At 38.0% G+C, this 26,757-nt stretch overlaps 1 protein-coding gene across 1 annotated transcript in view; it reads right to left on the reverse strand.

The window, feature by feature from the left end:
- Positions 1-24,353, reverse strand: part of ANXA10 (annexin A10) — an 86,408-nt gene extending 62,055 nt beyond the window's left edge. Inside the window, exons 1-2 of the mRNA XM_075189500.1 lie at positions 24,273-24,353; positions 7,876-7,960 (exon numbers count right to left, since the gene is read on the reverse strand). Coding sequence (XP_075045601.1) covers positions 7,876-7,960; positions 24,273-24,290 — 103 coding nt within the window. The 5' untranslated portion in view covers positions 24,291-24,353. The remainder of the gene's footprint in view (positions 1-7,875; positions 7,961-24,272) is intronic.
- Between the last annotated feature and the right edge of the window lie 2,404 nt (positions 24,354-26,757).

Raw genomic sequence — 26,757 nt, forward strand, 5'->3', positions numbered from 1 at the left:
TTTTATCACCTAATGTACTTGTGAAACCACACTGCATTTTTGCATTATATATATATATATATATATATATATATATATATATATATATTGTGCCCGAACCAGGAAGTGCTGAGGGGTTCTACACAGAGGGAGAGGAAATCAGCAACACAGGAGTGTGCAGTGGGTAAGTTGTGACAGGTATACTCTGCAGCCACAGTTCATCGCTCTCCACCATTTCAGTGGTATACTCTGCAGCCGCATTTCATTGCTCTCTACCAATCCAGTAGTATACTCTGCAACCACAGTTCATCACTCTCCACCATTCCAGTGGTATACTCTGCAGCCGCATTTCATTGCTCTCTACCAATCCAGTAGTATATTCTGCAACCACAGACCATTGCTTTCACTGCACCATTCAAGTGGTAATACCCTGCACCCTGCAGACTGTCCAGATGGATTCTGTCATCTTAGCCTGGTTCCATCCTACCTTTGTCTGTTCCATGCTAATCCCTCTCTAGAGGGCCGTGACCTGCATAGTGAAAGCAGCTAAACCAATACCTTCTTGCGAGGGTCCCTGGAGAAGACCAGCCACTACGTTAGACTTCTCGCCTCTGGCAGAGTACCCTAAAACTTGTCAGATTAGGATCCGAGAACCCTAGGCACCGTGACACTAATGTGCTGAATTACAATATGCAAAATCCTAGGCACCGTGACACTAATGTGCTGAAATATACACTTAAATCCCTTAAGTGTCTGGAAATCTGAATATGAGCCATCATTTTCCACTATGGCCTTAAAATGACTGTCACCTACACAAAGTCAGGGCAGCTGTTTTGTGAGTTAAGCTATTTTTTGTGGGCATAATTCAGTAATGGCACTAATTCCTAGTGAACTGATAAGCTACATTGGCATGAAAACTGGTAAACCCCATAAAATCTCTGCTTATACGGTGTGTAAGCGAGTGTACATAGTAGAGTTCTATGAAACCCCAGAAATTCTGTTGGCCTCAGTTTGTATGAACTTGGGATCAACATGTGTAAATCAATACAGTTTGTTTTATAATTCTGCTTGCAAATTTCAATTTGCTTTGATTCACTCCAATGTGGGGGATCCCAGCTGCAATGGTCCTCGCTGACATCCTATCTGCGATTTACAAACTTTATGGGGAGTAGCAGGCAGCACAATATGTAAAAACTAGGGACAAGTACAGTAAAAATGTTAAATGTTAGGATTTCTTTCAGCATTGGCATATAAAGCAAACACAGCTTTGTTTTAAAAAAAAAAATTGTCTAAGTACTTGTCATCTTGGTTCTGCACAAACCCTCAATTCCCAAAATTATGCAAACTTGAAAGTGTCTAGAGAGAGTGCACTAGAATATGTTCTGCTGTACTTTTCTCTCTAATACTTCCAGCAGTGATAAGTGGCAGTCACAACAGTGGCTGGTTTAGAATTTTACAAGCATTAATAGAAAATGACTAAGAACTTGCAGTTTGCCTTTGTCATCAGATGCTGCTTAAGTTCCTGTACTATTGTCATTATCAAGGACAGCAATGCTATATGTACAATTAAAATATATTTATTTTTATTTGTGGAGCTGACATTTTTCAGGTCTTAAGTATCTCTCTCAAAGGAGACTATTTGCAGTTTTCGAAGTTGGATCAATCTTGACTGATTCTTTGTACATATATGACGCACTTTATCATTGCAAGGTTATCCATATCATTCTGAAAACATTAAAAACCAACCATTTTCAACTTGCAATAGGTACTGTCTTTTTAGATAACAGCATGACTTTTGTTTAATAAATTAGGAACTTTCTTGGCACCTATTTGTAGGGTTGTAGGTAGTGGAGAACTAGCAGTCATGGCACTGATTGGTATTGTGTTATCAGTTTCACTAAGCCTATGATAACTTATACTTCTCTTCATAATATTAAGTTTTGTTTATTTTTTGTAGGAGGGAAGGGCAAGCCTTGGGGAATTGTGCTTCTCAGGTATGGTTGATGAAATAGGCAATTTATTTCTATATAGGTGCATGTTTCCTCTTCATTATGAAGGCTTCAATCAGGGTAGATGGACAGACTGACTAATGATAATGACAAGTGCGGCAAAAATAGTTTATTTTGTGTAAGTCAGTCCATTACAAAAAATACACCAATGGAGATGACAAGGTATTGTCTGGTTATATGGATTCTTAAAAGCCAAATTGTAGCAATGGCAATTAGAGTAATAAAACCAAAACTTATTTAATATGCATCTTGTGCTTAAGTAGTGAAGTAGAACCTAATATCGGTCTTCAAACATGTTATTATTTATAAATTAATTATGTAATTACAATATCTTTTAAAGCACTATAGATTCCTTGTTGAACTTATTTCAGGTTTACTATATGGACCTCATTTAGCGTTTGATATATGTCATTTGTGGAGATGACAAGGTATTGTCTGGTTATTTGAATTCTTAAAAAGCAAATTGTAGCAATGGCAATTAGAGTAATAAGTAGTTTTTTTTTGCCAGTCACTTTATTTAAAAAAATACACCAGTTTAGTTGATAATGTATTGCACACTTAGCACATAGTGCTAATGACAAGTATTGCCTGAACTCCTCTACTGGTAATGAAAGGTACAGATTCCATGATTTGTAGATGTATTTCAATACCAAATTAAATTAAGGGGATTTGTACAGATGTGGACTAATTACACAATGGAAAATAAAACCCTTCAGAAATTTGCTGCATTCCAACGCTTTGTTGATCCTTGCTGACTGACTTCTTTATGTCTCATACACTGTGATTAGCCTAAATTGCCAGAATTTTAAGTGGATCTGGACTGATTTTCAAATAAGGGTTTGAGGAGCTTTGAACTTCTGCTGAATATCATTGTTGCCAAATGTTGCTAATTTCCAAAGAGTCACATATTTTAAAGATTTATCCCTGGATCTTTTGCCCCCTGTCCTTATTTTGCAGTATTGACCATCTAAAAATATTATTTCTAATTCTGAAGTTAATATTTATTGCAGAGGAGTATTTAAAATGTAACACAATAATTCGCTTGTGGTACAGGGGAGTAACACAACAAAATATTACTTAGACTTAAACGTTTTAAATACATAATTAGAGCAGCAATTCCATGAAAAAATTAATTGCCTTTTTTTTTAACATAAATTATTGTGTATTACAAGAACCTTGATAATTACCATCTTCCTTGGTTTGTTTCTTCAGGCTACTATTAATTTATAATTCTTCATAATTTTACTACCCTGGCAACCACAGTCATATGATACAAAATGTAGTGAGCAGAGAGACTTTGGAACACCACCCTAAGCTCTGTCTGCTCTGACACAGTATAAAATTCCCTCTGCTTTCATATTACATGCTCAAAGCTGTGAGCCTGTATATGTTTTTGACTAGCAGCCATAAGTTGTGCCCTCCAGAGATATTTTGAAAAGGAGATAATGATTTGTAGGAGGACTTCTAATACACATTACCAACAGATGCATGCCTTAAAAGGTACTTAACTTGCTATTTGTATAAAAAAACATTTTATGTGGGATTGTTGCTTTAAGCAAGACATAAAATGTTTTATGAAAAACTTGTGTGCCCAAAATATGCGTATATTGTGCATATTTAATGTAGCGGACACATTATCTTGTGTTTCTATAAATTAAGTTTTCCCTGTATGTACATGTTTATCTTTGCATAAAAGAATAACTGGTTAGTTTTCAGCTTACAACTTTTGATCTGTACTGAGAATAAATTGCTAATGAGATGTCTAAATTTATAATTGCCTATAATTCTGCCTAGCGTTCATATATACCTGATTAAAATTCAATGTAGATGCATCACTTAAACTATAAACTGAATGTATCTCAAAAGAGCAACATTTTTGCCTTTAGCATACAGTGGATAGTAATTAAACTCCATTAAATTCCTAGTAGATGGTGTGTTGTGAAAGATTTGCTAAAATGCTTAAAAATGATCAGTTATCAGAAAGTATGGTTCAAGTAATGAAACAATTAAAACAAGGCTCATTTAATATGCACCTTGTGCTTAAGTAGTGAAGCAGATTCGGAAATGTACTAATATAGGTCCTAAAACATATAAACTGTAAACTGATTATGTAATTACAATATCTAACTTTAAAGCACTATAGATTCCTTGTTGAACTTATTTCAGGTTTACTATATAGACCTCATTAAGCGTTTGATATATATCATTTGTGGGGCATAAATATATACGAATTTCCATACCAATTGTAAATAGATATCAGCACATCTAAAACTTGCAGTCCTTTATGTCTAGAAAGGCAGAACATGGGGGGGGGGGGGGGGGCAAGTATAAGTTGACTATAGTAAGTGCATGTATACATGAGTGTAGCACATCACCCTATCTGTCAGTATGTGTGTGTGTTAGGGAATTTAGACTGTAAGCCCCAATGGGGCAGGGACTGATGTGAGTGAGTTCTCTGTACAGCGCTGCGAAATTAGTGGCGCTATATAAATAAATCATGATGATGATGAATGAGACTTGGGTGCATCCTCAGATAAGCTTTTTAGAAGGAACATCTTTTGTGGGTACCAGAGGCCTGATCTGAAGACATGTTGATGAAGACAACAGCTGCTCTATCCAGCAACTTTCGATTGGCTGTTTACAAATTGACACCTTTGTCCGCTGTCAAGTTGCTTCCATCTATTTGGGTTTATTATTTGTCATTTCCATTTAAACTACTGCAGGAAAAACGTTCCCATTGGATTGATAAAGTGGTATATAACAAATGTGAGGTTGTTTGTATGTCAGTATAATTTATGTGAAAAATGTGATTGCCACATTTATTGGTAACACTATCAAGACACTTATCTCTTGAAGATGTGACTTATGTGATATTGTGTCCAAAGAAGGTATAGAAACTTTTAAGTATATGCATTTATATACCTGACCACTGTTATGTTCTGAGCGGGACGCAAGTTGCGATACATGTGACTCAGTGTATGTGTATATATATATATATATATATATATATATATATATATATATATATATATATATATATACATATACACACACTGTAGAGTAGATATTAAACAACAGCTTTAGCGTAAAAACTACCTAACCCTAATGTGAAAACTGCAAATTCTGAAAAATACAATTCTGCAGATCGATATCACTAACAACAAAATATATAGAACATTATAGAAAATTACCTATGTGTTTGATTAGCTTGAATTAGTTGTAATTTTTTGTTTTTATTGAAAAATAAGTGGCTTCACAATGCACCTAGAAATATGCTTACACAGAAGTTTAAAAGAAATATGTGCACCATTAATAGTATATGGTGAGACCTGATCTCCTTAGAAGTTGGGGAGTTCTAGCTCATTTGCAAGTAGTAGAAGGATGTGTGTCCTCCCACAAAGCAGGACATTTCCCCTAAATGCTCCTTCTCCAGCCCTTTATTTAATTTCAATAATCTTGTTCCACAAAACATATTTGTGCATGTGGGTTCAAAAGTAGGCACAAATCATGTGTATAATCCCTAGGTTCCCAAAGTGTGCGCCGTGCTCACAAGGGTGCCACGGCGCTGTCACAGGGGTGCCGTAGTCAGGAACAAAAAAACCCAAAAACTAACCAATCCAGCGGCACCTGGGACCCAGCATCCTCCTCCCTGCTTGCTTCTCACTGAATGTCGGGAGTGATGTCATCACGTCCAACATATTCGGTGAGAAGTGACAGGAGAGAGGAGAATGCTGGGTCCCGGGCGCCGCCAGATTGGTAAGAAAAAAGAAAAGAAGACAGAAGAAATAAAAGAAAGAAGGCCAAGGTAAGTAAAGAAATGAAGGGGGAAATGGTGATAGTAAACAACAATGTAGGAGCAAAAGAATGAAGGAGGGGGCTGACTAAGGATGAAGAGGGGCTGAGTGAGGATGAAGAGGGGCTGAGTGAGGATGAAGAGGGGCTGAGTGAGGATGAAGAGGAGCTGAGTGAGGATGTAGAGGGGCAGAGTGAGGATGAAGAGGGGCAGAGTGAGGATGAAGAGGGGCAGAGTAAGGATGAAGAGGGGCAGAGTGAGGATGAAGAGGCGCAGAATGAGGATGCAGAAGGGCACAGAGTCAGGATGAAGGGGGCACAGAAGGCACACAAAAGTACAGAGTCGGCTCGGTTCGGTACTCAAATCTGCTAAGTTCAGGTGAAGTTTTGGTTCTCGGGGAACTGAGCATGAACATGCCTAAAAAAAACCATTTAGGGGCATATTCAATTAGCTTGGCTGCACTTTACTCAACGTAATACGGTACCGCAATACCTCAATTTCCCTTTGTAACCCTATGGTGTGCGAAGGAAAATCCGCCCTATTGTGGTACTGCATATTACTGTCACCTGCTGTTCCGGCGCGTAATCGCGGACTGCCAAGCTAATTAAATATATCCCCAAAAGTAAATTATAGAAAATATGCATTTCATTATTTAGTTCACTTTGGGCATATGAACAAAACACAAGATTATTTTAATAGATTTGTTTTAGTAGTTTACTGTATCTGTAAGGGACAATATCCTACTTTGCAATAACTTCCCAAAGGTTATCATCATCATCATCATTTATTTATATAGCACCACTAATTCCACAGCACTGTACAGATAACTCATTCACATCAGTCCCTGCCCCATTGGAGCTTACAGTCTAAATTCCCTAATATAGACACACAGACACAGACAGAAAGAGAGGGTGAGACTAGGGTCAATTTTGATAGCAGCCAATTAACCTACCAGTATGTTTTTGGAGTGTGGGAGGAAACCGGAGCACCCGGAGGAAACCCACGCAAACACAGGGAGAACATATAAACTCCACACAGATAAGGCCATGGTCGGGAATCAAACTCATGACCCCAGTACTGTGAGGCAGAAGTGCTAACCAATAGGCCACTGGGCTTGCTTCTTTACTGAAAATGCATATGTCTTTGATTTTTAAACTTTACTCCAGCTAGGTAACATTGGTTATAATTTCTAAATACCGCTGGTAACAATATGCTGGTTCTGATAAATTGGGGACTATTTCATATGATATGCTGACTGAATAGGAATGGTTATAACATACTGGGTACAGTATGCTGAATATAATGTGTTGGTCTCAATGGTTATACAATCGCTCCATGGAGAGTAGCTAGCGCATTTGAATTTCATGAAGACTCAACATTTTTTAAGCAAGCCTTGCTTCTTATCCTGTATTTTTTACTGACAACTGTAGTTTAGCGAGGAGTGGGGTAAATTAAATTTACTGGCCCCATAGGGAAACTTTGATGGCACTAAATTCACTGCAGAGAGATTTGCTCCATTCCAAAAACTTACCAACACTGCAGCATTCAATTTGCACCAATAGCAACTTGACACAGATGTCTGAGCTATGCAAATAAACCTTATCCTCATGGATTGCCATATCCTATCATTGCCTGGAAACATAAATGTTCAGCAATATTCAGAGGGCCTTAAAAGCACTTTTTTTCTGTGCTGCTGGGTTGGGTGCTGTTTTACCATCTGCTTTGGAGGCCTCCGCTCTTTTTTCTGAGCATGCACATGGCCAGGGCATGTGCGGTGGAGCCAGTTTGGGCTTAGTATTCCCCTCTAATGGACCTCAGAATAGCAGTGTGGGGGACCTTGGAGTGGTAAGTAGATTCGCATCACCGGGCCTCCCAAAAATGTTTTTCTTATGGAGCGTGGTGACTTGTGGCTACGCCCTTAGATAAAGTTACACATACCACACATGATCATGTGGAACATGTTAGATTCAGTTACTCCCTAGTGTATCAAGTCCTAAATACTCTGAAAGAGAATTTCAACTCTATTACAGAGTTATTAAAGGATATTGTACATGCAACATAACAGTATAAATATAAACATAATATAATACTGACCGAATCCTTGAAGAGCCCCACCAAGCATTTGGGCATCCATCATGGGATCACAGTTTGGGTTTGGGAATATTGTTCCCTGAACCTGCTGAATTAAGAACACATGAACAGAAGAATTAAATGAATATTTCATACACTGACCAAGCTATATACTGTCATATTGTAAAGCAAGCCATATACATAAGTAACTTCTCTTTTAAAAGGTGTATCTCTGCAAGAAATATACTTTATTAGCATTATTTCAAAAGTTAATTATGCATTTGTTTTCATTGTGTAAGCAACACTAAACCAATCACAACTTATTCTTAAGTGATAGCTAGAGGTTACTGTACATTTGCATCTACAGAAAATGTTAATTAATAGCCCAAATTGTTACATTGTTCACTATACTATGGCTACATACAAATTGGCAATGCACTCTGTACTATGGGTACTATGGCATTGCCCTGTGCTGCTTGTTGAACACAGATCAAGCCATTTGTAAAATATTGCCATACAACAAATTTTCCAATTTTGGGGAACCTGAGAAGGTTCATAGTTTGCACACAAAATTAGGTGACATATCCGAATTTAGGGATACCAAGTCAATCTGAATCATGACTTTCTCACTCCAAATTATTATCCGAAAACAAGGGAAAACTTAATTTCTGAGAAAATGTCAGCTCTTGCGTTTTTTTGAGCGAAATCATCTATATATAGCTCTTCCTCCTATTCTCAGCAGCCATTTTAGAATTGACAGCTTGTGGGGATGTTGCTTGCTGCAATTGTGCTCATCAAGTGGGTTGTAAAGGACTGGATAGGTTAAAAGAAGCCTTCTATGTATATTGAAATAGCAGTCATTTTACTGCAGAATTCTTTACAGTTTATTTACAGATCAGTATGCTGGAATTATGTGCTGATAAAGTTGGTGTGAGAGAGTGAATAGTAGTCAATCAGTGACTACTGGTAGTAATAATAACTTAGTATATTAGTAAACTAGTTAGGAGTGTACCAAAAATATGTTTATTGCATTTAAAATCTAAGTGTTTCAAAACTGAAGGAAGTTGTGTGAGGAGCATCTGTAGTAGTACATGGCCAAAAAACAGGGTGCTGTTTGACTCTGAGTAGCACCCTCCCCAAAAAAAGGTTATTGCTATCTAAATCCAAGTGTTTGACTGTGAAGGCATCTGTGTGAGAATATATATATATATATATATATATATATATATATATATATATATATATATATAAATATATATATGTATATATATATATATATATATATATATATATATATATATATATATATATATTTATTTATTTTTCTTGCTTTTAAAACGTGTGAGGAACAGTATAACTTACAATGGTACTATTAAACAGCTAGGAAGAAAGGGCCTTGTTCATGTTCAGACATTAGTCAGTTTGCTTGCTATGTCTTGCGTGAAACAGGTCTGCACATAGTTAGCTATGGACCTTATGCCGATGAAGGCAATTCATGTCCAAAGGCAAATGACACTTATGACTATCTGAACAGGGATAGGAAGGGACGGATGGCCATAGGCAATCTGTACACTAAGGATATGCTGACACAGATGCCGAATTAAGTCCTATGTTTCTTGTAAGTATGCTTGTTTCAGCTATACCATTTGCACCAACTCCAGGGAAGGTGTAAGTGTCGATTTATAGTGACGACTCTTATGACTTAGGGCTAGGTTTACTAAACTGCGGGTTTGAAAAAGTGGAGATGTTGCCTATAGCAACCAATCAGATTCTAGCTGTCATTTATTTAGTGCATGCTACAAAATGACAGCTAGAATCTGATTGGTTGCTATAGGCAACATCTCTACTTTTTCAAACCCGCAGTTTAGTAAATATACCCCATAGTCATTGTTTGGAAAAGTTCAAGTATGCATGGCAATAGCTAGCACAGAACCTGTGTATGCAATTAAGGTAGACTATAGAATACATTATACAATGCATTACTGTACATACGTACAGTACGCATTAAGAACATATTGATTATAGTTAGCATAAAAAGTTAATAAAGAAATCACAAAAAACATTTTTTTTAAAGCAACAAGATTTTTCTTACTGATTATACTTTGTAGAGTTGTTCATTCATTTTATAATATATATTTTTTGTATGCGTTCTGATGTGACCTTATATTCCATATACGCTTGTGTGTATACTACACTCTGTTATGTCTGTTCATATATGGCATATAACGTTTAGGCATATTGTACTTACACCCAGATTTCATCATCATCATCATCATCATTTATTTATTTATATATATAGCGCCACTAATTCCGCAGCGCTGTACAGAGAACTCACTCACATCAGTCCCTGCCCTAATAGAACTCACTCTCTAAATTCCCTAACACACACACACACAGACTAGGGTCAATTTGATAGCAGCCAATTAGCCTACAAGTATGTTTTTGGATTGTGGGAAGAAACCAGAGTGCCCGGAGAAAACTCATAGGGAGAATATACAAACTCCACCTAGATAAGGCCATGGTCGTGAATCAAACTCATGGCCCCAGTGATGTGAGGCAGAAGTGCTAACCACTTAGCCACCGGGCTTTAAATTAAATCCATGGAACGTACTGTCTGTTCCAAGTGCGGGTCATAGTAACCGCTAACAAGCTGAGGTGCAGGATCTGGGAGACAACATTCGGATGGAGACTACACAGGCAATCCATCTCACTACTGAAGAGTAGGGTAAGATTAGTCAGATAGTGGTTTAGGGGAAGAAATGTGTTCTATTGTAGCACCTGATCTCCCAAAACAGCTCAGCCGAAATCACCCTTGCAAACGGCTATAAACATTCCTATATTAGGTGCAATGTATGTTTTAGAATAAAATTTCAGATTCACTTTTTATTTTGCCTAATTATATGGTATCACCTATCCCCATCATTTAGCACATCGGTTCTCTATATACACTGATTTATCTGTATTATGCGCTCCTCCTTTAACACAATATATTGGATATACCATAGGAACAACATTTGTAGTGTTTTACCAAGAGAGAGAGCGCTCCCCTTATGTATCTACCGTATTTCCCCATGTATAAGACGCTCCCATGTATAAGACGCACCCTAATTTTGGCCCCGAAATTAAAAAAAAAAAATATTACGGTAGCTGTCAAAAAAGGCAGAGTGTAATGGCCAGCTGCTCTGATTGTGATCAGAGCAGCCAGGCAACACACTTTCCCTGCAATCGCCTCTCCCCCCCGCTGCCACTTTGCCTGTCCCCCTCCTCCTGGATCCCCGCTGCCACTGTGCCTGTCCCCCTCCTACTGGATCCCCACTTCTACTGTGCCTGTCCCCCTCCTCCTGGATCCGCGCTGCCACTCTGCCTATTCCCTTCCTCCTGGATCCCCGCTGCCACTCAGCATGTCCCCCTCCTCCTGGATCCCCGCTGCCACTGTGCCTGTCCCCTTCCTCCTGGATCCCCGCTGCCACTCTGCATATCCCCATCCTCCTGGATCCGTGCTACAATTCTGCTGGTCCACTTCCTCCTGGATCCCCGCTGCCACTCTGCCTGTCCTCCTCTTCCTGGATCCCCGCTGCCACTCTGCCTGCCCCCCTCCTGCTCAATCCCCACGGTGCCCCTATAATGCTGCCCCGCTCCCCATCGATCTCCCTCCACTGCCCCTGTAATGCTGCCCCCCCCCTGCATCCTCGCTACCCCTGTATAAGACACACCCAGGTTTTAGACCCAAAATTTTTAGGGGAAAGGTGCGTCTTATACATGGGGAAATACGGTAATTATACAAAAGAGAGAACATTTTTGGTAGCACCATACAAAACAGAGTGCAGGAACCCTCCCCAACTCTTCCTTTGTCATACATTGTGCCTGTGACCCCCTGTATTGATGCTCTCCCATATCGATAAGAGAAGCTCTTTTTTCCAACAGGACTCTCTCCTCCTGCTCTCTTTCCCCAATCAAACAGATTTTTTCCCTCATCTCTCATTTTTCTCCCCAGATAGTGTATGTCCTTTGTACCATGTGCTCTCTTCTTCATCCTTTAGACCAGGGTTGTCCAACACGCCTATAAATGAGGCCCAGAAGGAGTTTTGGTTGTTGCAAGGGGGCAGCACTGTTAATGGAAAAAAAATCCTGCAAAAAAAAAAGAAAAGAAAATACTTACCTTGCGGTCACGCGGTCGCGTCAGCTGGTACTCCGGCTCCCTCCCTTGTCTCCTCCTCCGTCCGGTGCTCGCAGTGAATGTCGGGCGTGATGTCATCACGCCCAACATCCATTGCGGTGCGCAGCACAGGGTTGTCACCCGCAGAAGAAGAACAATCAGCAGCACAGAATTGGAGAAAAGAAGAGAAGAGGACAGGAGAACAAGCCGATTAAAAGGTAAGTTAAGGGGGATTTTTTTTTATTATTTCAAGGGACGCTGACCAGTGAATAAAAGTCACCTGGTCCTGGAGCATCATGGACCTTATCTCCCTGCTACATACTTCTACTTGTAATACTAATGGGGCATTATATATTATTCTCTTTGGCCCATTATAAGTTGTTATCCCTTAACTAACATAGTGGTGTAATTAGCAAAACAGGTCACAATTTGGGGTTACAGTGATGTATATGTCAGGTACCGCAGGCCTGGTCAGGGCACCCTGATATACAATGCCTGGATTAAATGCACTTTATTGATATTGCATCGAAACAATACAAAAATTGATTATAGTATAATAACTAGAGAGGATTTTTTGAACAGGGCGATTGAAAGGTAAGTATAGGGGGATTTGAAAAAAAAGTGAGATATATATATATATATATATATATGTATATATATCACTTTTTTTCTCATATATATATGTTAACTATGTTTTCTATGGTTTTTTGGATGATCTGCTATCGTTATTGTTAGTGTATCTTATGTGCGGCCCAAACCAACTTGTCGTCTTCCAATGTGGCCCAGGGAAGCTAAAAGGTTGGACACCCCTGCTTTAGACCTTTCTTCTGTTCTTTCCCTTCTCCAGTTCTCTAGTCTCTACCAGCTCTAGATATAGTGGTAGATAACTCTTCCCCCCTTATTGTTCTCTTTCTCATCTCTCCCCAGCTAATACTCTCTTTTATTCTGTCATGTTTCTTATTTCTAGATTTCTTCCCCTTATCTCTGGCTACTGTGATTGGCTGCACTCACCAATTAGCCGTTTAGCCAGAGAGCAGCTGCTGTTATTGGACTAATCAGCTGCAGCTATTTCAAGCTTGTGGCTAAGGCCACACATTTTAAGCCAGGACCATTCTTAAAGAGTTCGTTCTGGCTTTGTTAGACAACCCCTCCTTGTCGGGTGGGAAATAAATAATTATTAAGAATTGGACAAGCAAAATAAAAAGCATTAGGCGCCTCCCTGAGAACAACGACCTTCCGAGAAAATTCCCGGTAAGCTATATGGTCAATCTGCCCCTGAAGATGATTTTGACATCAGTGATGAAGATGATGAGGAGGGTGATGACAATGTCAACATTGAGGAAGAAAACCACTGCATCATTTGTGAATGTTTAGAAGGAGAGTTCATTTATTTTGGCTTATTTTTAAAATAAAATATTCATGGCATATTTATTCTACTGTGCTTTCACTTGGATATGGAAACTACAATTATTTTTCTAGCCTCTTAAATCAAAATGACAGGAGCGTCTTATTTTACACCTCAATGACCAGACAATTTGTACAATTTTGTGATGCTCCAGGTACACTGTGAAACATTCCTTTATTTCTTATTCTGCCTTAGTAAATTATACTGTGTGTCATTTTATTTTAGCAACAGAATACATATAGTAACATTCTATTCCTGTGCAATATTCAGGGGGAAAAGGTAAATACACTTTCATGTTTCTGCCCACAGTAGTTGACATGCAATTAATGCAAAATAATGTCACACATTGGGGGCTTAGTCATATCATGGCTATCCAGGTCTCTCTAGGTCACCTGCGGCAGTCTTGACCATCCAGCCCAACAAGATTTCAGCAGATGTGATCACATTATCTGTGCAACCAATAGGTATTCAGAACACCCTATTTAAACCTGCTTTTGTGATCTTCTCATTGCCAGAACAAAACACTTTCACTCCTGAGGACAGTTCTTAGCTACAGGCTACAGTTGTTTCCAGCACTTTTACCTGAATACCCTGCATTACCAGTGGATCATCTTTCTGCTAACACCCTGCATTGCCAAGTGATAATTTATCTGCTGTGTTTCCAAAGTGCATATCTTTCTGCAAATACCCTACGTTTCTAAACTGCTCATCTCTCTGCAAGAATTCTGCATTCATCTGCTTACCTCAGCAAGAACTTTGCACTATCTAGTGCTTATCCTGCAGTGCTTGGGGTTTTGCCAGTATCACCAGTTTTGTAGCTGGGGCTGCTTCTGAGTCTCTAGGGTGTATTTCTAGTTCTGTGTATCTGTGTGCGGGTTCCAGGTCTGTGGCTATTTCGCAGTCCTGAGTTCTCCCTTCCTAGTTACAGTTCTGAGTTCTGAGTTCCTGTCCTGAGTTTCCACTCATTCTGTTCTGAATTTCCATGTATTACACATTTCACTATATTACACTATAAGTTCCTAATAGTGGGTTCCAGTTCCGTGTGCCTGGTTACAGGTGCCCGGATTCAGTTCCCATGAACAGTTTCAGAGTGTTGCTACAGTGGGTTCCAGTTCCGTACCCTGGCGCAGACTCCGGTCTTAGACTACTATTCTGCTAGTGCTACTCAGTGCACTCCAGATGAGCAGAGGGTTTATCAAGGCCTCCAGTTTCTGTCACGCTCCTGCTTCAGCAAGATCCAAGGATCGGAACAAGAAAAGCAGACGACTGTAACACTAAACATTTGCCCCGGCTTTCTTCATAATGTAGTTAATTATATGGTTCAACAGCAAAAGAAGTTGTCTTAATATATTAAAGTTTTCTGATAATGTGATGTGACACAACAGACAAATCCCTTATTGTGGGAATTGAATAGATGCACCCTCCACTAACGCATTTACAAGCCACAAGAATTCAGCTTCAACAACAGCTAAGATATTTATAACAACAATAACAGGATCAATACTTCTAGTGGCAGTCAAAATAAGTGACGCTTAACAGTCTGATAATCAACATCTCAGATGTTCAGAGTTTCCCATATTCTAAATTCCTATTTAATCAACCTTTACATTACACTGCTTTCATGTTGAAAATATTTTCTTCTTGCAGACAACACATATTAATGTATTGACATTTGCAAATATTTTTATACTTAATCTTGGCAAAACAATCCATGATACAAAAATGATGAGTATCTCTTTATAGACAACAGGCAGGAAAAAGGTGTTAATAGGAAAGGATTAACTGTGAATGATGTTAATTGCTATATTTTCAAAGTCTTAAGGCATTTTAACATTATTTGCAATTCACTAAAAGAGAAGAAAAAGCTATTTGTATATAGATTTCTCTTTACACAGTCTCATGAATATCCCTGTTTCTGTCTCAGCAATGAGATGGCATGTACGAAACCAGTGTTTCTCCAGTCCTAATGCAACAGCTCATGCACAAGTGACTAAGGAGGATATTTATCAAACCTTCTAAAAAAGCAAAGTGGAGGAGTGGCTCATAGCCTCCAATCAGATTCTACCTATCATTTATCTAGTACAATCTAAAAAATGATAGCTAGAATCTGATTGGTTGCTATGGGAAATTCCTCCACTTTTCCTTTTTAGAAGGTTTGATAAATCTACCCTTTAGTCTACTCAGCTGAGTCAATATTTATCCTGTGTTTTCACTGACAAATATGGCTGCTGATCATCATCATTGAGTTCCATTGTGCAAGTCCTACTGCACCCACGTGAAATACGTCTCCTGAGAGGTATGTAGGAATATGTGTTCTGGTCTACCTCAGTTGCAATTAAATGAACACACCCTTACTGTACACTTACCTGCCTCTTCCCTCCCTAGTTCTGTCTCTCCAGTTGTATGCAGATGTGAGTGGAAGATGTCACTAATTTTGTATACAGACTCATTTATATGCATTTTGGTATGTATGCAAACATCCTCTTTCTTAAACCCTAACAGCCAATGATTTTGCCACCTACTTCAAAGACAAAATCAACACCATTCGACAAGATATTTCCTCTTGCCAAAATCCACACACTCCACCTACTGTACCCACTTTCACATACCCTCCCCAATCCAACCTTAATTTACTCTCTCCAGTAACTGAAGACAAAGACTCTACACTCATCTCATCATCTCACCCTATAATCTGCCCTGTCAATTTTATTTCCTCCAAACTTCTCCGCTTCCTCTCCCCCACTCCATACTCACCTATTGAACCTATCTTTAACCATTCTTACATTTCCATCCTCCTTTAAACATGCACTCATCTCACCAATTCTAAAGAAACCATCTCTCTCTCCGCACTATTTCTCTCCTTTTTAAGAAGATTTTTAAGAAGAAACGGGAAGATAAGCGTGAAGTTAAGATGGATTTTCATCTTAACTTAAGAAATTCTTCACTTACACAGTGGATTTTGCTTCTTATCTCCCTTTTCTGAGCATGCACAGAGTGGATTTGCTTAAGATAAGCAAAAAACGGCAGATAAGATCACTAATGAATCAGGCCCCATGTTACAATGCAAGTATTTGTGTGCTACATGAAAAAACAGTCAGTATTTAACTTGTGTGCAAAACAGAATACTAATTTGCACCCCTTGCATTGTAACATGGTATTGTCCAGGAGACTGAAATAAGAAGTTTCTTAAGTTAAGATCCTTAATGAATCAGGCCCTTAGTGCTCAAATGCCTGCCTCACTTTCTCTACTCTCACCCCACTCTCAACTCTCTGCAATCAGGCTTCTGACCCCAACATTCCACTGTAACTGCTCTCACAAAAGGGAGTAATGATCTACTTACTGCAAAGTCTAAGGAGTAGATTTACTAAAGAGCGGTTTGATCATAGATATCTGAATGAGGTTATGCAATGGGACATTTTCATTTATAATCATTCCAAGGAGACTACATTTACTTATGGTATTACACTTTGATAACTATTTATGTAGCACATGCTAGAAAGTTGTATCATGCATGCAGGTTTTTTTTGTATATGTGAACTGATTAATAATTTGTATTTTTTGTAGGAATGTGTTTAGTGTTTTGTGTTTTTTAAATAAAGTGTATCTATTTTTAATAGTTTCACAGATTCATATTTTGGCTTGGTGATATTCTCATTGTCCAGCGCTGTCTACAGTCTTTTTCCTTTTTCTGAGAATTCACAGGTTCTGCACAGCAGCAGGTATTGAGTCATCAACCCATTATTTATTTAAATACCTAGTTTTCAGGTAGTGCCAGGAACATTTTTGCTTTGGTAGTGAGAGGTGAGATTGCTCAAGCTGCATGCTGTTTGCGCTATATTGCCATTCAGAACATAAAAGGAAGCACCATTGACATACAAATTATGAGGACAACCATTATTTATTGATTAAGAGGCAACATTATTTTATAATTAACTTATGGAGCAAATTTTGCTTTTTATTTTATTAAAGGGACAATTTTATTGTATTTTATTATCGGGAAACATCAATATATATTTTATTAACTGGTCAATACTACTTGATTGCTAATGGGGACAATAATTATTTATGATGCTCACATGTGGCACTACATAGTGCCCTATGATATAATAATGCAATAATATTGTTCCCTTTATATAATAAAATTTGCACACTCAAGTTAATTATAAATTAACTTCGCTCCTTAATCAATAAATAATGATTGCCACCAGCATTTATATGTCAATAGTGCATATATATATATATATATATATATATCAGGTATTTTTCTGGTGCTTTTAAATGCAGTTTAGCTGTTTTGAATCCATCTCACATCACTAGGCATTTTAGGTATCAGCCACACAGTGCACACAATTTTTAGTAACTCTACCCCATGGTCATTTCTCCATACTCATTTAATTGCACGTCTCTGCTACTTTTGATACTTTTGACCCTCTTCTACATACCCTTCACTTAATTTGCCTTTGTGACACAGTTCTTTCCTGGTTCACGTCTTACCTATCAAACAGTTCCTTTAGTGTGTCTACCTCTGGCACAAATCCGCCTCCATTCCCACTATCTGTTGGGGTCGAATAAGACTGTTCTTGGCCCTTTTCTTTTTTCACTATACACCTCTTGTTTTGGGGAACTAATTTGCTCATTTGGCCTTCAGTACCACCTCTACGCAGACAATACCCAAATCTACATCTCTTCCCAACCTCTCCACTTCTGTACTATCTTGTGTAACCAATTTTCTTTTTGCTATCTCCACATGGATGTCCCAGCTCTTCTTAAAGCTCAATATGTGCAAAACAGAACTGATCATTTTCCCTCTTGTCAGAGTCACCCCCCTCAAATCTCTCTCCCTGTCAAGCCCACAAATTCCTCAGGCTCCCAAACCCGCTGTCTTAATGTCACACTTGACTGCACCCTCTGCTTTATTCCTCACACCCAGACTCTCTCCCAATCCTGTTGACTCCGCATTAAATATATTGCTAAAATATGCAACCAAAACTCTTATATATTCTCTTATGATCTCCTATCTTGACTACTGCAACCTACTGCTCTCTGGCATTCTTAACACTCATCTATCTCCACTTCAATCCATCCTAATTGCTGCTGTAACACTGATCTTTCTCTCTTATCACTCCACATCTGCATCCTACACTGGATCCTTGTGTCCTCCAGAATCCAATTGAAATTATTCTCCCTAACCTACAAAGCACTCAAGAACACCACCTGTTCATACATCTTAAATCTCAAATTCTCTTCTTCCTGTCGACTTAGATCTACCTCTGACCTGCACCTTCTTCGTCTCTGGTAACCACCTTTCACTCCTACCTACAAGACTTTTCTTGTGCTGTTTCCCACTTATGGAATTCCCTACCATGCAAAATCAGGCTTCCCCACAGCCTTCAAATCTTTAGACACTCTCAGAAAACCCATTTCTTTTTTACAGCTTATCTTATCCCCACTAATGCACCCTCAAAACTCTCCCAATCTCCACTCACCATTCTCCAGTCACACTTGCCCCTATTGTTTCAGCTTTGCCTTCTTCCACTTAGAATGTAAGCTCTCTAATGAGAAGGGTCCTCCATAACCTTTGTTTTCATTTCTGCATTTATTTTGTCTCCCTACTGTACGTTGCTGCGGAGCACTGTGGAATCTTATAAATCTACGATGATAATAACAGTAATAATAATAATAACAATAATAATAATAATAATATGGGTAAAAAAAGCCTGGTGAGAAGCAGAGGAGACATCACTCAAGTTATTTACTGTCAGCAGGAACTAATAAATCCAGGTAACCTGGATGTAAAAGTGACTGACTTGTCAGTAACTATCACGTTTATTTGAAATCTATTAGTGCTGACAATAAGAAAGTTCTATTGAGCCTAACATACTCAAGAAAAACATGCAATTATTTTTGGGGTACATTTCACTACATTTTTGGGGGATGGTTTAGATTTGGGTGTGAGTCTGTTGGTGGCATGTAAATTTGTGCTTTGCTGCACTGCACATGCATACAAAGTGCGACCAAATTCACTAGTCGTTAGTAATTTAAATTGCAGCACTTGAAGTAGTGAATCAGGACTATTCATGTGCAACTTCAGTACAGTAAGGATGTGCACAAATAAAGGTAGCATGCCCCCTGGAGATTCACAGAGACACACTAGGCCTTATCTCCAGGTATGCCTATTATGAGGTGTGTCTGCTGCCTGTGCTTAAGTGCTGGTGCAAAGTTGGCTGGTTACACTTTAATATGGAGACCAGCAACGTAAGGTCCCCCTGTAATAATGTGAACCAGACCAAGTGTGTTCAACATGGAGCTGAAACCCTTAGGAGTATTGAGACCCACTGAATAAGTGCCTCCGATGCTCACCCCCCTTTCACCCCCAGTGTGGTGGGTGGCAGGCTAATAGTAATAAATCCAAAAGATTAAACTTTTGTGTAATGCCTGGCAAATATTGACTACTTTAGAGGTGAGGATGATGCCTTTGTTTTATTTATTTATTTTTTAAAAAAGTGCCCCCTTCCTTACTAAACCTCCAAGCACTGGGGTTGGTCCTCTAGAGGGTGTCTGAAAAATCTATTGAGGCCCCTCACCTAGATAGTACCAACTCAAGGCTGAATAGCAATGGTTCCCTCCCGGTACCGATCATTGGGTACCAAAGTACATAATGTTCAAAAATAGAGTGCCAACATATTGTGGCACTACAAGTTGCAGCATGCACTGACAACTTATACACAGTGAGTAATAAAAGTAGCCCACAATAAAGTAAAAGCATTTTCCCCAATAAAATAGAGGCCCACAATAAATATTTACATAAAATCTTCTTTCACTCATTGAGGTATATTTACTAAACTGTAATTTTGTAGACTGTATTAAATAAATGATAACTAGAATCTGATTGGTTGCTATAGGCATCTCCACCCTTTCAACTCGCAGTTTAGTAAATATACCCCATGGTCTGCAATAGTTTCAATGGGAATCTTGTAATGCATAAGATTTAAATAAAATAAAAACTATGGAGTAAACAGACTACCCTTGAGGACCACCTGACACAAAATGATGTTATCTTTGGTGAGGCCAAAGTGGTCTCTTACTGTACATAGCCAATCACAGGTCAGCCAATCATATGAGAAGAATTGTGCATAGCAATAGACAGTTCATTGCCATCATATTGTTTTTATCAGGTCCATGTATCCAGAGTTGCCCTACTAAAACTGAGGAGATATTAGGTCTTATATTCATGTCAAAAGTATAATGGGGCACCATTGCAAACTCTTTTATTGCTTTAATCTAAGAAGCCTTGCTAGAAGTCAACAATCAATGCTTCATTATGTCAGTCAAATATGAGACTAGAGTTCCGAAGTGTACAATAGATTGTGCCTTCCTAAGACATGGAAGACTGGCAGATGAGGAATACACCTTCGATTAGTGGTTTGGTAAATAATCACATTATCAAATTATCAAAATAATGACAAAATAATCACAATTAGACTGTGCGGCTCTATACCCTGTATTTCTGGATGATGAATACACCCTACTGGGTTTATGAAAGATCTTAAGAATGCCAAAGTAAAAAAAGAAATATTGTGCAGAATAAATCATTATTTTCCTACAAAGGAGAAGCTCAAGGTAAGGTCTGATCAGATAATAATGAAGAGATGAAGGCTTCTTTAGCTAGAGACTAAATTACATGGCTAAAGTGTATTGCACTGACTGAATAAGCCACTTCAGACCTGTGACTCTCCATTATAGCAATTTGGTGGTGGAATACGTAGATTGGATGCAGACTGCCCTGAATCATGAATCACAGCTGTATACGCTGGAGTGTTAGTAGGACCTGAAATGCCAAAATTTGAGTCAGAAAAGTCTAAAGTGCATTCATGTGATTAGAAAGACCTTGGAAAAAAGAATAATCTGTTATTGTTTGATCTCCTGCGTACCCACTTGCTTGGGCCTTCTCTAATGTAAAGATCAGTGATGGAAAATCAGCAGTGTCCATGGCTAGAGCAAAGTATTACAGAGTGTCTGAAATATGGACCCACTAAGCCTCTAGTGATTGGTGCTAGCAAACACTGGGGAGTCAAGTCTAATGGGTCTTCACCAGCAACTCCTGCAACATAGTGATGGCGTCCAAGCTGAAAACCCACAGCAGCCCCCAGACTAGTATTGTTAGATGACTTCTTAAAAAACTCTCGTCAGGACAAGCAGCAAAGAGGAAAAATAGAACAACAAGGTAAGGGATCTGAATTATCTTTCCATTAACTTTGCCTCAGCCATGGAGGAAAACCAATGTAAAATAAAATTACTGTGTGGTAAATTAAATAAGTTGTGTCCTTCCACTGAATCCTCAAAACTCATATACTCTGATAAGCTTTTTTTGTATTGCTATTTGTACCCAGCTCTTTTGCTCATCTTCATAATTTTGTACAATTGTTGACACTTTGCACTGCATCAATTTTCATTATTTATCAGCCCTGCAGTGGGTCCAATATTTTTGCCCACTAAAGAAAAGGATCTGTGACAATGTGAATGTTTAACAAGAATTGCATAGTGTTTCTGCATTTTCAATGTACTTTCCTTTTTTTTATTTTTACATGTGGTGCTTTTTGTTTATGTATTTATTTATTTAGGTTTTGAGGAGCTTGCTGATGGTCTTTTGGCATATTGAATATGCAGCTTTAGCTTTTATGTTTCATTTATATATATTTATATACTGTTAAAGGACCCCTTAATAACATAGGAGATGTCTGACACTGTTGTTGATTAGTTGGTCGATTAGTTAATTAGTCTGAAAGTAGGAGAAGTGGAAAAGCAACTATATTTTTTTATACATTATCACAATGATAGTTTGAAGCAGTAGAAGGTTTTAATAACAAAAGTTAATAAAGTTTTCTTCTCAGAATGTTAGGATACTCTCATCCACACATAGGCTAAAAAAAATAAATCAAAACAAATATTAGGTTGTGCATCACACTCTTTAAAGCTGCAAGCAATTGTAGATATCAATAGGTATATAACATATCTGCCTACTTTTTTTAGCCTCGTCTTCACTGAGCCCTGCCATGACACCATGACAACATGGAAAGTACCATCAAGTTCTCACCCCACCCTTTGACAAGAGGAGAGGCTGATTCTGGATTGTGGTATGACAAGTATGGTGTATAGTCTAGACCATATGATACACTATATGTCCTCATAAATTTAATTTGTAATCACATGTAGCTTATGACTATGTCAACTTCTGCCAGTGAATTTAACTTACAGTACACTACAAGTATGGCTAACAATGTTTATTTTACGACTAATAGCAATATATCCTACTTTATGTGTTGTTAACTTTTTGGTTAAAATAATGAGTAAAACACAGATATTTACATTATAGTCACCTGGGTCCTCCAACACAGAATTATATAAGCCTACATACAACTTGCGTGCATAGAGGCCTGAAATTAAGTAGGTCCTTTTATATTACAGCTTTTAATTATAAAATTGAGGCATAATCACTTTCTTTGACTAAGAATATAAAAGCTCACAGCATCAAAAATAGTTTCTGATAAGAAGTCCCCATAGCCTTCAAACATGGTTAGCTCATTTTATTTGACGGAATATATAAAATATAAAAGTGCTGCACTGTTTTGGACATATACAGTATATACATTGAATTACTAATCAACCAGGGGGTAGTAAGTTTTAATTTAAAGAAATAATTAAAACATCATGTAATACAATGTAATAAGGTAATATACTGGATTTATAGACACATAGTTATAGAAGAGGTTTTTCAAAGTCTAAAGTCATCTTGACAATTTAGTACAACAAATTCATGAGGGTCTATGGGCTAAGGCAAATATAATATTCCATATTTCCTCTTGTTGCTATTCACGACCAAGCACAGATGTATCACACATTAATGGTAATGCACAGCAACATCTTCTGACACATTGGAGGTGGCGGATGTCAGTTCTGCTCTGTTCTTGGAGCAGATCATCATTATGCGCAAGAAACAATTCTCACATATGGTTAGTACATATAGCCCTTAATCTATAAAGAGTGACTGTAATGCCTACATCTTAGAAAGTCTAAAGCAAGTTACAATATTTAAGTGATAAATATAAGAGGTCTAATTTTAAGGAATCTTGTTACCAGGCCAAACTTCATAAAATAACTTCTTGTGGGTGGATACATAAATAGTATATGAGAGACAGCAGCATTATAAGTACTTAAAAGGAGGAAATCCCGGAACAGGACACTAGTTAAAAATAAAACTACCACTAATTACAAACATTTTCCAATGATCATCAACTTTTGTAACATTATGAAACTTACACTGAATCCAGGTTAATTTATTCAAAAGAACCCTCTATCTGAAACTGGGTCTATGGACCAAACATCATATTTGCCCTGCCATAAATCTGGCTTTGTATAACCAATATTTTCATGCTATAACATAGAAACTAATGTTTAGCTAGTGTTACATATCAAGCAAAATTGCCTCTGTTCAGCTAATTGACATCTTTCTAAAGGTCTTGTGAAAATGAGCAGACCCAACATATCCAATATGTTAACATTTTCTAATTTGAGAAATTTTCTAATTTCTGTTAGTACCAAAACAAGGATAAGTAAGTTAATACTGTACAAAAACGTATTTGGCTCTACTTATGTTTTAATACTCTCTATTTTTTCCTTGACAGCAAAACAATCACTGTGTCATAAATTCTACACTAATGTAGCTAAATTGCACATTTATACTACAGATATGTGTAACAACTCATATATAAAAAGCTATTACAGTTAAAATTCTATTATTTTTTGTTAAATAGACATTTAGGATATATTCAAATTCTAAACAAAAGAATAATGCGACTTACATAGTTTCCACAAAACATTGTAGTGTAGGTTGTCTGGTACAGCGCGTTAATAGAGGGATTTAACCAGGCAGTCAGAATGAAACAGAGTTAGTGGAAACATATGAGGAGAATGTGCAGACTCCACCCAATCTGATAATTAAACCCACACAGTTATCAAATTCAGTTTGCTTAAAACAAAGAAAAGCACTTCTTGGTACCAGGTATGTGTGCTGAACCATCAATCATGTATCAAGTAACAAGTTCATATTGTAATACAAATAAAACTTAATCTTTGCTTTACCTATAACAGATATGGAGACAACCAATCAGCACAAGGGCTCGGTGAAAAGGCTTCAGTTAATGATTTATTTTATGACACATTATATTGTCACCATATGAAATTATTAGGGCTTTTTGTTCTGTATAACGTGGAGGGAAGGAGAGAGAGGGGGGAGAGAGAGAGAGAGAGAGAGAGAAAGAGAGAGAGAGAGAGAGAGATAGGGAGAGAGAGATGTCCTGATTTTATGTAAAAAAAACATTGTCCTGTTTAAAAATAAAAAACAAAACAAAACTGTTGCTAAAGTACATTTTCCCTTGACACAAATTGAGCAAGGATGTTTTGCTTATTCAAATTATATTTTACAGTGGATATAAAAGTATATACATCCTTATTGAAAGTGTAGGTGTTTGTAATGCAATGCCAGAAATCAAAATTTAAGTGAAAAACAAATGGATAATGTTCTATATAACCACCCAGGTTGTTTTTTTGTGCTTAGTGACAGCTGTATTAATAAACCATTTTAATTCCATATTAACTGGGGTGTATTCAGTGTCGGACTGGGGCATGAAGGTCCCACCGTGGGAATGCAATTATAGGGGTCAAGTGGGAGTGCAGCGCAGAAAGGGGCGTAACCAGTTGCCAAAAGGGCTCTGCACAGCAACCAGAGAGGCAAGACCAGCTCCTAGAAGGGATGTGGTTAGCCCATTGAGGACATGGTTAAACAGTATACATTGCAAATAAAACCAATTTTACATGCCCCGGTCCCGCACACTGCACAGTGCATATTGTATTATATCAGGCACTATAATACTGTATTGTATAGAAGTCTCTAGAATGCTGTATTGTATTGGCTAGAATGGTCTCTGCCTTGAATACTGGTCAAATGGGTCTTTGTATTTGATTATTGCTCTTTAAATACAACTTTTATAATCTATTTTTCTGTTTGTGTAAAAACCCACCCCATACAGTCTTGGGCACAGTGTTTGTGTGAGCACTGTGCACTGTGTGTATGTGATCACTGGAGGACACAATATGTATCTGCTACTGATCAGCATATTGTGAATATGTTTACAGTTGTGTATAGTGATCATGTAGCCACTGCTTGGCACGCATGTATTAAGATAAAAAGGCATGTTTTAGGGGGAATAAAAAAGTAGGCATTCACTGTGCACAACACATTTTTTAAACTCATGAATGAGACCACAAAGTAAATTTCTCTGAGGGGCTCAACATATCCCAGTCCGAGGCCTAGATTTACTAAGCTGCGGGTTTGAAAAAGTGGGGATGTTGCCTATAGCAACCAATCAGATTTTAGCTGTCATTTTGTAGAAGGTACTAAATAAATGAAAGCTAGAATCTGATTGGTTGCTATAGGCAACATCCCCACTTTTTCAGACCCGCAGCTTAGTAAATCTAGCCCCGAGACTTAATTGCTAATAGAACCTTAATCAGTCCTCCCTATACTTCTTTACCAGTGCTGTGTGGTATGTAGTGGGCAGGGATCTCAGGCACTGTGCCCCCCGGGATTTCCTCAGCACTCCAGTGGCCAGTCCAACCCTCATTGCATTGGTTTAAATTAAAGAATTAAAGATGACAGTACCAGTTTAGACATACGTTGGGAAAGTAAGGGGACAAAGAGTCCATCTTTATCTCAAGTGTTATAATTGTGTAGTGGGCATCAGCTAAACTCGCTATGCCTATGTCAATGTGTAGAAAGAGTAACTCAAACTCGGAAAGCCTTCCAAGGTAATAAGTACAGTATGGAGGTGAATTAACAATGACATAAAAGTATTATTTAATCAACAGTGAGGCTGTGCATGGTATATTAATTGTCTGATGCCAAGTCATGTTTGCATTGACCTTATATTTGTAGCACTAAAGCACCAACTGATAAGACTTTAAAAACTGCGGCCTAGTAAATCTTTATATGTTTTTACATCCCAACCACAAACATAAAACTTTTGTTGCAAAAATTTGCCCAACATAGTAGCATAGAGATGGGGCTTCACAGTGTCAGGTATAAATGCGATAAGTTGCATTGCATGAGTATTATCAGCTGCAAGGCTCAATATGCAAACAGCCAATCAGAAGAGGCTAGATAGTGCTGTTGGTGTCATCATCACCACTTATTTTTACACCAGCCCTTCTTTTAAAACGTATCTTGTGATGCATCCAAATGTCATTAGGTCACATCTCTAGGGGATGTGCTACACTTACATGTTATAG

Source organism: Mixophyes fleayi, chromosome 1, assembly GCF_038048845.1.
Source record: "Mixophyes fleayi isolate aMixFle1 chromosome 1, aMixFle1.hap1, whole genome shotgun sequence".
NCBI classification, from domain to species: domain Eukaryota; kingdom Metazoa; phylum Chordata; class Amphibia; order Anura; family Limnodynastidae; genus Mixophyes; species Mixophyes fleayi.